Below are 14,116 nucleotides of genomic sequence, written 5' to 3'. Positions count from 1 at the left end.
AATTTTAATATTTTTGTTATTCAAAATCATATGACAATAATTTTTATTTTGAGGAATGAATAGGGTTGATTATTGAAGGCTGAGGGATTGAGACTGAATATGTGTACTGTGCCAATGTTAGAGCTTGTGGGTGCATGAGTTGGTCTTCAAGTAGCTGTATTTGGTTTCTATACTATTTAGATCTAATTAGATAATGATTAAATATAATTATTAAATAAATTAATATTTTTTTTCATAAATATACGATCAATTACTCATCAAAGATATTTGAAAGCATTGTTGTCCTATTTTCTGTCATTTTACATATATTGTGAAGCTAACTAAATACCAAATAGCTTGTTATATTGGTATAAAAGTCACATTATGTATTTAGTAAGGAATTTTTTTTATCTATTCATTCTATCCAAAGTGACTATGCTGATTTTTATCGATTCACTCTATCCAAAATTGATACTATGTTAATTTTTTGAATAATTATTTATTTTTATTGATCTTAAATAATTTTTAGATAAAAATTTAAAAAATTATAAAAATAATCATCCTTACCAAACAAACCCCCTTATCATTTTTTCTTGCCGCAAAATGAACCCATCTTCGTTCAGCCTTTTTTAGCTGCACATATTATTGAGCTTGTTTATTTAATTGGCATCATCATCTAGCGCAAAACCATCTTGTATTTTGCATAAAATCATCAAAACCATTTTGCATTGATTTTTTTTTTTTTAAGTAAAATCATATGCTATATTTCTTGCTTTCATTTGTCACATAAATGTGCATGTCAACTTATCAACAAGTATATTACAAAGCAATCATGATCGAACACGAATCTCAAAACTTGCCTTGTCCGGTTGCTCCAAGTAAAATAAATTTAATTTAAATATTGTATATGTTACATGCAGATGGAGACAGGTTTCTCGCACGAAAAGCTCCTACGTGCCCCGCACCGAATCCTACGTCGGCACCCGCAGCAGTTCTCTCACCGCATGGTGACCGTACCCGATACCGTCCGCCAATTAATTTTTGGTAAGCGACCGCCGCTTATCTAAGGTCTCAGGGAGGTAATCGCGCACCAACGCGGATCCAAGCCGACCGACCGACCGAGAGAGAGGAGGGAAGAAGAATCAAGAAGAAGGAGCAGAAATCAGAGCGCATGTAGCCAGCGGTAACCTAACCGCATCCTTTTGGCTACATTCGTTGTCGCCCTCCTCTCCTCTTTCGCCGCTCGATTGCCCCCCATCCCTCCTTTCCTCAGATCTTAGGGCAATTCTCCGATCCCATCCATTTCTGGATTCTCTAACCTCTTCGATCCGCTAGAGCTCGATCTCCTTTCATCTGGACCTTGAATCTAATCGCTGTTCGAGTTCTCGGAATTCTTGGAACTGGAACTGTCCGCATTGGTTCGCACCGATCGTCGTCTTTCAAGAGATCCCCGGTTTCTGAGGTAATTATCGGGTGTTATCGTTGTGTCAATCCCTAGATCTAAGCGCCATTCTCGTGAACTAATCATGTGTTCGGGGGTTGATTCTGTAACTTGAACGAGTAAATTCTATTGACTTGAACGAGTATTCATGGCGTATGAATTCTTTTATTTCGATGTTTCTTGGAACATTTCGATGCGCAAGCCTCCTTGCCAAGTGTTCCACCCCTTCAGCATTACTAGGAATCTTATCTCGATGCTCCTTTTGTACTTTTTTTTTGGATTGTCTTGCGGAAATGATTGGGTAGTCATATTTGATTTCTGGTTCTGTTGGTAGTTGTTTGTTATAATGGAAGAAAATCTGATCTGTTCAGGTTTATTTCTGTATAATTGCATCAGAATATGTTCCCTTGTTTCTCCAATGGCCAAATGGCTCATCTGTTAACTGCAAGTTATATATATGCAGGATATCTTCAAGTGGTGGGCAAAACTTTTGCTTCATGCTAATTCACAAATCTTTTTGATGGAATAATGTAATACCGACGATGATGGATCAAGCACCAAGCTGTGGACGACTTAATAATTCTTTGTGATGAAGAGAAAGTGACCCACCTGTATGGGCATTCGGTGTTGAGGAGATGTCACTGAAATTGCGTCAGGGGTTCTCCTTATTTGGAAGCGTTGGTTGGTTTGATGACAGGAAGGGTGATTGGGCTGTCAAGAACAAATTTACTCCTTCCTTCAAACTCCAAACAGATAAAGAGATATACAGGCCTGGTGACTCAGTTACTGCAACCATAGAAATTTGTAGTCCGAAAATTTCAAAGGGGTCTACTGGGGCAGAGCATTCAAGTGATGGTATCCCTTCGCTATTGGTCGATAACCTTACATTTGAAATTAAAGGTATTGAGAAATTGGACACTCAGTGGTTTGCCACACAGAAGCCATTACCTGGATCAAAGCAAAGGAGAGGTAGTTTTCTACTTCCTTTAAAATACTAACACTGATATAATTCAAAAGATTGTTTGGTTAAATTGGTTTATACTTGATAGTATTGGTGATTATTAGGGTTGCATATCCTTTCTTTATTCTCCACAGATTAAAAATAAGACTCAAACCAAACACTAGTGATCTTATAATATGAAAAACTTGTACTCATGCCATTTCCTTATATGTGATTGTGCTTGGAAGATATAAGTTCACTACTATATATAAGTTGTGGTTCTGTGTCAAAGATTGCAATGCCTATATGACATAATTTAGCTTATATAGGAATATGGTCATTTGTCACAGAATATAGATAAACGTTGGAAAAGACAGATACCTTAAATAGATGTTCAACTTGATGGCCCAAAAGATATTCGAAGTCATTATTTTTGCCACATGGAACAATAAAGAAGTAGATGAAGACATTTCTGACATATAACTAAATCAAGGTGGATGAGTTTAAGTATGTGCCGGAGGAGTGTTGTGCACCTAGCAAGTAGGGGAGGCACATAGAAATATCACAAGAGATTAGTATGGCAAGTATAATATTCTCATAGAAAGATACAAAAATGTTGAGCTGCCTATTTGGTAAAATTGGTAGCGCAAACTTTAATTAAAAGTAACTTTGAAGGAGTTTTAGGAGTTGAACATCGCAAAAAAAACGTGGAGAAATGATTGAGATGGCTTATTCATGTGAATGCATAACAACTTTGATATGCATGGAAGGGTGGCAGGGAAGGGGGAGCTAAGTACACTGAAGGAAGAGACATTAGATGTTTTCCTGTTTATCAAAAACACTCAGAAGTCAAGTCATTCTTGGATTTTAATCAAGAGATTTTCCAGTTATATAATTCATCATTTAAATCATTATTACTCACCTTGGCTCTCAACATTAAAATAATTTGTGAACTATAGTAAATAGATTTATGAAAACCGTCTTTTCTAAATTCTGTTAAATTATGCCTTCTCATTGACATGCTTCACATATATTTCTAAATTGTTAAATTTTGATAATTTATTTAATATCTGCACATTTCCTGTTCTGTTACTTTTTTTAAAAAAAAAATTAGTCACACTAATTTCTTCCCTTTCTTAACTGATCTGGATAAGAATTGCAAGGAAGAATTTGAAAATGCACGCAGTGATTGTGGATTTAGCCCTCACAGGTATAGGTATAGATATTAGGATGAAATATTAGGTTTAATGGGACAAATTCCTAAATGGCAATATGAGACTAGTTGGCGGAGGCTTTTTAATTTAGCTCTGTGACACTTGAATTCCATGTTTTCTGCATTATTTTTATTAGCAGCTGAACTAGTAATATAATTAGTCCAATATTCTAATTTCTTTGACTTGATACCATGTGGTGGGTCCAACATACTAAAATGTGTTTCTCAATTCACCATCTGTCCTTGTTGAATCGCAGGTGAGCAATTGTTCCTGGACTCTTTGGTACCATCGATGGTATCAAAAGTGATTGTTTCTTCTGGGGTTATCAAAACATGTAAGTTGACTCTCTATTCTAGGTCAATATCTATTAATATACTAAAGATTTGACAGAAAAATGGATCTAGTTTGTTTAGCGTAGTTTAGAGCCAAAGCAGTTTGTTCATATTCTTCTGTCGTTTTTAACTGAAACTATCTACTATATTAAATGCTCTGAGAAAAAAAAGATGTTTTGATTCAACCTGACATTCTTATGATAATTAGTAACACTAAATTTTCATATAAGTTAGAAGCATGATATCAGAAAACCATCATTGATGCAATAAGCCTATTCCTGTTTTGCTCAAAAAAAATTAAAGGCTCTGTACATCGAAATGGTGCTACATTTTGTTGTGTTCTGAGTTGCCTTAAAACTAATCTGTTTAATTGAACCTAATGGTTGAGAGGCTATGTTGTTGGCAGATGGCTAACATTAAATGCCAATGAAGAGTGTAAGTATGACACACTGAAAATTAATATCACTTACAAAACTCAAAGGAGAAAGTTCTAGGGATGATGACTTGATGGAGTTGTTTGACACGTAGTTCATCAATAAACATTCTTATCTATCCAATCACTTCTTTTTGATGGTCAAGTTGATTGAAAAAATGTTATGGAATTCGGGCATGAAATTCATTTTGCATGCATCTATGTATTTGATTCACGTGCACCTTGTAAGTTGGGAGCCACTGAAAGTTGTTTCGATCTCTATAGGAAAGGGAGACGGGCTTGCTGGCATGTGGGAAGTGGGACCAACAAGATATGTGAAATAGATTATCCTTAGATAATGGAAGAGAGGATGAGATCTGTTATGTTCTTGTCATTTTTCTTTTTTTAGATAAACACCTAGTTGTCACAAAAGTTGATTGTCGGATGGCATTTTCAGGTTCCTGATTAGACATTGTGGTGTGTCTGATTCTGATTAATGAGTATAAGACCGTTTGTTTTGAGTTAGCAATTAGGAGGCTTCTTTTGGATGTCCAATAATTTATAGGCATTGTGAAAGTTATGCTTATTACTTTTTTCAGCATTCTATGGCTTAAGGCACAATTTTATTCGATATAATACTGGTTTCTATATCTTTCTCAAGTTAAATGTGTTCTTTTTATATGCAGATTTAGTTCGAGTTGAGCTGCCAAAGATTTTACCACCATCTTATAGGGGTACCAGCATTCGCTATATATATTATATCAGAAGTACTTTGCATGGACGCTGGCTTGTATTGGAGAATGGTGATCATAATAGGTCCACAAATCATTTAATTCAATTGGTTAGTTTGTCTATCACTTAAATATTTCAACAAGGTTTTTAGTAGATAATTTTTACTGTAGATTATCTACTGTTGTATATAGTATTCATGGTTTACTTTCTGGAAATGGCATGCTCATATTTTGAGCATTCATTTTTTTTGTTTAAATTTTTTCTATTCTCTTCTCCATGCTTATGTAATTATTCTTTTTGGGAACGGTTAAGGGATCCCCAGTCCATTTTCAATACACATATAATTATTTATGGAGTTGTTGGTCTTTCTATCATTTTGTGTATGTGTACATGTCATTGTGCTTCAGTTTCATGTACCTATCTCATATGTTTTGTTTGTTACAAAAACCAATGGATAATAAACTTTCTCCATTGGGGTTCACTGGATGAATTATGAATCTATTTTATGTTTTGCCCCCGTAAAGAAAAATGTCCTTTAATAAGTAGGCCATCTGAAAGCCTTCATCACAAGTTCCATCAATGCCTCATCTGGATCTTCCCATTTAAGCAATTATAGGAAACCATCTACCTTGGATTTCCACCCATTGGTATCTCTTCCCCCCACCCCCCTCCCTCTCTCTCTCTCCCTCTTCCTCGTTCCATCCATCCTTCTTTTTGGTGCTTCTAGTCTATCTAGTGCAAACATTACTAAGTGTTGCTAAACATACATTCTAATCTTAATATCCCTGGTTTACCTCTGTCATATTCAAAAATAGTAAATAGTAACCACTTTTGACCTCAACTTGTTGTGACACTTGACATTGTACCAACTATACTGGACGTCTTATATAAAGTTAAGCCCAACTGTATTCATCTAATAAGCTTTGATTGTGAAATGTAAGTAATCAACCCATATTGGACTTAGTAGCATGGCCATTAAGGTACATTCAGTTCACATTATCTATTATTCAGTTGAATACTTGAAGAGGGTTTAGTGGAGAACTGATCTACTATGGACTCCATACACCCTTGAGGTTGAATTCCTTCTTGCCAAGGTGCAATAGTGCAGGAGGAGGTTGCATTGCCACTAGAGCTTCACGTCATTATGGTTGAAGAGCAAGGATTTTGAAATCATATGTATCTGAGTATGTTAGTGCATGGAGCACTCACACTTACAGGACTAAATGATATGCCTTGTGAAAGAGTAGTCTATAGATATGCTGGCCATGATAAGATAGGTTTATTTCTTCCTACCATTGTGATTGAGATAGGATTCGGAAGATCAATTATGTTTTGAACTCTAAAAGTGCATGTATAGTTGTTAGAAAACATAATGTACTAGGTATTCTATCAGTTATGTTCTTGCTGCCAAAATAAACTTTGATACAGAGTGAATACCCCCACCCGGCCACCCCCAAAACCCTTGCCTTATTGTCTTATGAGGAATTTGAGATTGCTTTTTGTAAGTACCCATAGACATACTTTGAACTCTATCAATACAAGTATGGTTGTTGCCTTGTTGGAAAACATCATATAGTATTAATTTTCTTATAGATGCATTATTGCTAGTAAAAAAAACTTTGAAACACAAAACAGGAAGATTGAACTCTGAAGACAGACTAATGTGAAAGAACATGATTAAGTAAACTGATTTTACAGTATTATTAGTATGGGTATCGTGTTTTTCTTGAAATGTAGAAACTGTCTCTCCACACCTGAGGGTAAGCCTGCATCCATTTGACCCTCTGCAGACCCCAGTGGCAGGAGCTTCGTGCATCGGGATGCAATTTTTTGTTTTTCTGATTGCTTTGTCATATCTTATGTTAGTATTTGGTACTCTATGATATGGAGAATAAGCAAATGTTACTAGGTGGATGTGTGCTCCTGTATATGTGGATAATATGTATTTTGCTCGTGAGTCCCATCACTGTACATCTCCTATTCTAATTCATGACGCACATGTCATCTAGACAGGATGATCGCCATATCTTGGGTCAGTACAAGAAGAGTCAACACCTTTTCTAGCAGAGTTGTTATCTGACTCGCTAGATCTATCTAGTTGATCCCAACTTCTTATCTTTAGGTAATGATTAAATTAGCCTTTTAAAATGTTCAACCCCTTGACCATCGTAGTACGCTAATTTACTCCAACATATTCTTTAAGAGTAAAGACCTATCAGTAAGTGATAAACCGATAATCCCTTTCCCAAGTGTCAATCTTTGTTCGGTGTCATATGCAACTGCATTTCTGCTAATCTGAACTAAAAGTAAGCCCTCTTCTCCAAGCTTAAAATGGTATCAGGTCTCTAAATGGTTCTACCAAGGAGGCAAACATATCTGGAGGAATTGTTTGCAGCCGGTGAAGTTATTAGTAATTTTAGACCAGTGGGAGAATTCCAGCAATTGATATTTGAGTACTCAGTTGTTGCAACTCAACATATTTTATAAATCTTGCTAGCAGGTGATGTTTTTTAAATGTTTTTGTTGTCAAGTGTGCATCCATTTTTCTTCCCCTGAAAATGGTGCCACCTTAAGGTATATGGTGATCTATTTCTTGCTTCATTATGGTCTAATTATGCTTAACTTCATTTCTGCAGGAAGCTCGAGCTCCTTTGCAAATATGGGTCTCACAAAAGAGCAACAAATTGCTGAATGAAGGTCAGGGCAGTTATATACTGATTTTGGATGCATGTACTTGAAGTGCTTTTATTATGCATTATTTGTTTTATGTGTTGTTTGCATGTGAGCATGAAACATATGTAGTCAATACAAATTGACAATTGGTGTTTGGCTTTATGAATCTAGTACCTCATATGTTATCTTATATTGATTAAGAGGAGAATTGGACACAGAAGCCCTTCTCATTTTTGAAGTTTTCTATACTTGCCATGAGAACCAAAAGCCTTCCCTTGACTTGCAAATTAGCTATACAACGCCCTTTTTGCCCTTATTCTAGTACCATACGTTCTACTTTTTCTGGTATTTTTTGTAACTTCAATACCGTGTCATTGAAAGCGAGTCATTTTATTGTGATACTTTTCTCCTATTAGCTGGTATGTCGGTAAGGGGGCTCTTTAATTATGGAAGGTGGTGCTTAAATATTGTGGGTGTCTCCTTTTCCATTCTTTGTTATTTTTTATTGTTGTTGTTGTTTGCATGGAATAAGAATTCTATTTTTCCTACCTTGTGGTATAAGGTCTTTTATTAGATTGAAGTTTTGGATTCAGTACCTCTAATCCTGCAGCATGCCTATATTTGCTGGGGTACATTTGATTAGTGATGTTTCTTTATTGTGTTGTGGGATGCTAATATTCTGGCATGCATTGAAATGGAATGCTGCTTAAAAGATTTACAAAGGTAGGGAGAACTTTTAACCCCCACTTTTAGCATGTTGGATTCTTTGAATTTGTGTCTGTGGGTTTTATAAGTTATAACAATACGTTAAATATGGTTTATTGTTTCTTATAAGCATCAGCATAAACATAAATACTACAGCATAGTATTAACTTTGAAACACTAGACAACAAAGATTATATTAAATCTGATTTATCAGAAGTGAATTTTTTGACATCCTAGGATCAAATATATGTCAACTGTGTGGCCACCTATCCCTTTGTGTCTTTGGATGCTGTATAAATTTTAGATTGATATTCTATGTAGAGAGCTGTACTAAGTCTACTAGGTCGATAAATACACCTAGAAAGATATGGTTGATTTGTGTCATTTGGTGAGGCCATGGCAGAGCCCATGTATGGGGACTGCCTATTATAGTTCCGGAGGTACATTAAACATTCAAATTGATACATTTGATTATGACATAAGAATACAATTTCTAGCGCTATCACCATGTCCTTGCTTGCCAAAATGTCAATATGATGACAACAAAAAATGATGAATTAAGTTTTGACAATTTTTCAGGAAGTTTACCGGTTGCAGCTGATCAATTGGATATTTACTGGAGAGAAAAAGATGCAGATTCTGAATGGGTAGGTTTGAGAAGGTTCATGTTATAGTCCATTATTTTTTTCCCTTCTTTTAAGGCTTACTTTCCCTGTGTTTGAATTAACTTCTAAGTCTGAAAGTGCTGTAATTTTATATGTTCTGTAAAAGAAAATTTTGATTTTGTGTGGTCAAGTTATTGAAAAAATCATTTAATTTTAGTATCTTGAAAATTCTCTTATGGTTTTGCAACCAAACCTCCCAAAAGGTTCAACTTTGAAATCGCATAGTTTTTTCTTAAGAAATAGAAATAAAGATTTTGAAACATTGCTGTTGTATGGATGTTTTATTTCTTTGTTGCCTAGTTTCCCTTGTATAGATGGCATGGACAAGGTTTCAGTATTTGTCACCACCTGGTCATTGGTATGATACGTCATAAAGTTTCGAGGAAGCCAAATGGGTCCTTTTTTTTCTCTTTTTTTGTGAACAGCTGGTGAACTTTTTTGAAATTAACAGCTGCTGTTTACCCATATATGTATGGTGCAATCACAAACACAGCAACACAAACACATAAAGAAATAGAGGTGCTCTGAGATCTTCAATACCTTCTTGCTCAGCATGAAAGTCAAATTACTGATCTAAGATGTATATTTTGAAGAATTTGGTGATTGAAACATAAGCTTTGGTTTACTAGATTCTTTGCTGAACCTGTACCATAAGTGTATCAGAGAGAACACCCTTTATTCCTGTCTGTTCCAGAATCATTTGTTTGTAAATTAGTTAACATGTGCAGGATCCATGCCATGTAGTTCACGTATCCAAAATCAGTCATATATAAACATTATTCTACTGTAAATTGAAGACTCAATTTCAGCTCTGTATTTGTATTAAGGAATGTAAATCTCTTGGCAGGTTCGAGCAAACGAGAATTTAGATGGATTCGAAGAAGGATATGACAGTTCAAGAGATGAAGTGTCATCTGTTTCTTCCTACGACCCAACCAAAGGAAATGCTGACCTAACCCTTAGAAGCTCTCTATCCTTGCAGTCAATTGCATCAAGGTTTTCTAACAACGAACTCCAGTATTCTCATGGAGGAGGCTCGGGTTTCCCTTCATATAATCTGCTTCCTCAACTGTCCATAGCAGAGGTCTTAGATGATCCTGGTGGAGGTAAGCATTTTCATAAAGAAGAGAGGACACATACATGTTCGTGTCAAAGCGATCCATTACGCAATGTGTACTTCCCAAGTACCTGTAACGTGTGGACCCACTAGCATTTGATGTGGGGCTTACACCAAGGGGTTATGTGGTTCACATGCAATGTGAATGGATTTTGTCTAGTCATGCCTGTTTATTAATTTTTCTTCATTTTGGTATATTTGCTATATATTGTCATGCTAGTTGTGCTACTTTTTTCCAATTATTTTTATGCAAGAATATCTCATTCGGATGGTGCATTGTCTCAGGATTTGTGTCACCACAAAAGAAGCTGGATAATTCATCATCTCCCTCTCCAAGTCAGCAAAGAAACTCTCTAGATTCGTATTTCTCGAAGGATGATATTGGATCACCTCATGCATCTAAAGCTGTTGAATCTTCAGCATGTAAGTCACCGCGCTATCTTTGTGTAATTTTGCCTGTGTTTAACACCTTTGCTTCGTAATACGGTAAAGTTAATCTGCAGCAAACATTTTCTGCAGCAGAAGGCTTCATTCGAGGAAGATCTTACAATATCAGGATAGATGACCAAGTTTTGCTTCGGTTCTCCCCAAGGAACTCTGACTCAACTTATTATTTTGGAGATATGGTACAAGTCTGTTATCCATACTTCCATTAATTTCACACTTCTAAGCAAAGTATGCCATACTATACCGAACCAGACGGTATGGGGCATAGCACACTATACCTGTTTGGTACCGGTATGTGGTACAGGGGGTGTACTGACACTCGATACATCGAACCAGCCCTGTGTTGACATAGTAATGGGTTGCGGGCTTGGTACCGAGATGGCATATGTTGCTTCTAAGAGCTGAATTTTGAATGAATTATATATTTTGAAAACAGATAGGTGGCACACTTACCTTTTTTCATGGAGAAGGGGCTAGAAGATGCCTTGAGGTACAAGCATTTTGTTTTTATTGACTCCATACCCTTCATGAAAGTTCCATGTCCAAGTCCTGTTGATGTTTCCAGGTCTCAGTAACCTTGGAGACTTCAGAAACAATTGACCAGCATTTTGTCCATCCTTCAAGAAGGACCTCTCCTACAATCAGAAAGGTAATTGGACTGTTAATCAAATATTATGTGTTTTCATCAGCAATTTCTTAGATCTTTTGTGCTGGATTTTAATTTGATTCACCTTATTTGTGGAGAAATAATTAGTTAAGAACTTTTAAGCTTGCCTTTTGTTACACGGAAATTTCTTAATCATTTTTTCCTTGTGCATTTGTATTACAGATACAGAGCGAGCATCATGAGGTAGTTGCGGATTTGGTGCAGACAAGCTTTCTTTTATCAATTCCTATTGATGGGCCCATGTCCTTCTCCACCCCAAAAATTTCAGTGCAGTGGTCACTACGCTTTGAATTTTTCACCACTCCGAAGGATATGGACTTGACTAGGTACTGCTACAGTAGTAGAACATTCTATGGACATTATCATTCACAAGTGCTCGCTGGATGTCTCTCTCTTTAAAATTATTTTGATTGCTCTCTGTTGTATATGGTAATAGTTTCCTTTTATGGATGCTGGTTTGACTCTGCACTGGAGGTAGTTCATTTTCCTGGCCAATTGGCCACATGGTGATATAGGTTTCACTGCAGGCCTCTCTTTTGCCAAAATTTGCCTTGCCAGGAATTTACACCAGGTTTAGATGGTTGACATTGGGCTGACAGCTTGTTATAACATCTGCTCAACTCTTTTGTGGAGCCATCTCCACTTACAGTGGTGCTCTATAGCTGACCCTCTGTTTGATTGCTAAAGGACTGGAAGATGATAATGAATAAAGTTAAAACCACTCTAACAACAAGCTAGTAAAGTCAATATTTTTTATTTCTTTTCATTCATAGGTAAACAGGGTGTGAATCAGTATTCAATAGGTCAAACAAAATTTATCTCTTACCTTATATTTCTTTCTGTTTTTGTTTCTAAAGTTATTCTCAGGGCATACATTAAGTCACAGCAGCATAGGATATCTTATTATTAAATTCTTTTTGGCCAATATATTTCTTGTGACGTTTTTTGTCTTTTGACCGCACATGCACCTCTTCATGATACTTCCCAGCATCTGCTTGTGTGTGCTAGTAGTTATATATATCAACATGTCATGTAGCAGTTACTTTTGCAATTTCTTTTATAGAATGTTGGTCTAATTTGTTAAAGTGGCAGGTACGAACATCCTCTTCTTATTGAGCACAGAGAAAAAGGGGAGTGGGTACTTCCTTTATCTGTATGTGTGCCTCCTCTACGGGCACAGGCTGTGCAAACCAGAAATGAGAAGCCCTTGTCTCTTGGAAATTTTTTTCGCACTTGAAGGTTAGCAAAATGTTAAACCTGCAAACCATTTTCAGGACTTTTTTTTTTCCTTAAAAAAGAAGAGGCTTTTCCATGCTTGTTTTGCATCTGTGACTTGCCACTTGAGGTTTCATGTCAAATTGATGTTATAAAGGCTGTAAACTGCTAGTAAAACATAAACAGGTTGTAAAAGAATGTCCAGTGCAGGCTATTATAATTCTTTATGAAAATTAATGTGGGGGACCACATCTGTGATATTCGAGAAACTACTGGTGAAGTACATTCTCTTCCTCATCCTTCTAATAGATATCTTTTAAGTGGCGGCAGTCTTCCGGCAGTGGAATATTCTTCTTCAACTGGGTTTTTCCTGGGAAACACTATGGTTGCATCAGAAATGTCCACCTAGCATTTGCAGTATATGATTTAGAATAAGATCTAGAAGAATGTGCACCAAAGCGTGAATTTTGTATCATTTTGTGACTATGCAATGAATATTTATATAATTCAAAGAAGAAATGGAATATATTGCTCTACATTATTTGAATGAAAAAAAAAAAAGAAGAAAAATAGAGAGAAATTGTGTTTAGATAAGAATAACCAAATGTGTCTGTAGAGATTGCTTTGTTGCATAGGACATATCACTTTATCCACTTAGGCATTCAATGTCATGGCTGCTCCAATGATTGCTTTTGTAGCTTCAAGAATTTCTTCCAGTTTAGTTTGACTGTTTGAGATACTCATTTGACATGATTCTTTGGAAATTGGCTCTGATCATTATATCGTTATTTAAATTGTTTACATATTGCTGTGTACATTTGATGATGACACCTTAACAAGAAAAATAAATATAAATAGGAAGAAGTCACATGATCTTGGCCAATGTATCTAGCAATCATGCCACAATCCACGACGTCTAACTTGTAGGTTTCTGCAACAAGCTGAATCTCTCTCATGTCGCTTTCTTTCAATGTTTGACGCAGATCCCTTAAGGATCTTGTCCTTGGCACCTTGATCGATTTTAATCAAATAAGTCTGGAAACCGTTTTTCATTAGACTAACTTAACAACCTTAATATGTTCGATTTGATAAGGGGAAGAAGAGGGGAAAAAACTACTAATGGCCACTTCAATTTTTCATATAAGCAAGTCGTTAGTATTATGACCTAACAAATGATAGTGGAAAAATACTTCTAGGCCACAGTATTTCTTTTAAACAAACACTGCAAAATGTTGATTGGCCATTATCATACTAAATCAAGCTAAATATGTTTGTTAAGAACCAATCTTCTTTTATGTAATGTTATTTTCCTTGATCTTGCACAACGTATGACCTGTGGAAGTTCCGTTTTTGTTTTCTTCTTCAGCTTATTTTATCGGAATATTATGGATTGCCAACCAGAGACTTGAATGCTGAATCCAGGGAGGTCGTGTGGGCTTTCGCGTGGTCTCCATTTGTCAGAGCACCATCCAGCTCTGCGGAGCTTCCCTTGAGGGGTGGTGTGCCGCTATAATGTACGGCCGGCAGTGTCAAGAAAAATTAAACTGGTTGAAAATGAGAGTCTACTAATCACCAAA

General features: G+C 36.1%; 1 protein-coding gene across 3 annotated transcripts; it reads left to right on the top strand.

Annotated features, from left to right (window-relative positions):
- Positions 1-1,074: 1,074 nt before the first annotated feature.
- On the top strand, positions 1,075-14,116 carry LOC105039448 (uncharacterized). Of its 3 annotated transcripts, none has more exons than XM_010915598.3 (14): positions 1,075-1,441; positions 1,884-2,389; positions 3,831-3,908; positions 5,005-5,159; positions 7,687-7,747; positions 9,008-9,075; positions 9,941-10,199; positions 10,496-10,633; positions 10,730-10,836; positions 11,094-11,147; positions 11,223-11,306; positions 11,487-11,650; positions 12,417-12,563; positions 13,962-14,116. In XM_010915598.3, exons 2-13 carry the CDS (start codon positions 2,056-2,058, stop codon positions 12,559-12,561), a joined length of 1,647 nt encoding a protein of 548 aa, XP_010913900.1. In that variant the 5' UTR covers positions 1,075-1,441; positions 1,884-2,055; the 3' UTR covers positions 12,562-12,563; positions 13,962-14,116. The 3 variants fall into 3 exon arrangements, with proteins under 3 accessions (XP_010913900.1, XP_010913896.1, XP_029118673.1); XM_010915594.3 differs by having other exon boundaries at positions 13,906-14,116; XM_029262840.2 differs by lacking the exon at positions 13,962-14,116 and adding an exon at positions 12,750-12,808.

This window comes from Elaeis guineensis, chromosome 1 (genome assembly GCF_000442705.2).
Source record: "Elaeis guineensis isolate ETL-2024a chromosome 1, EG11, whole genome shotgun sequence".
Classification (NCBI taxonomy): Eukaryota; Viridiplantae; Streptophyta; class Magnoliopsida; order Arecales; family Arecaceae; genus Elaeis; species Elaeis guineensis.
Note: the sequence above shows the minus strand (reverse complement) of the source record. Positions and strands in the feature narration are given on the sequence as shown.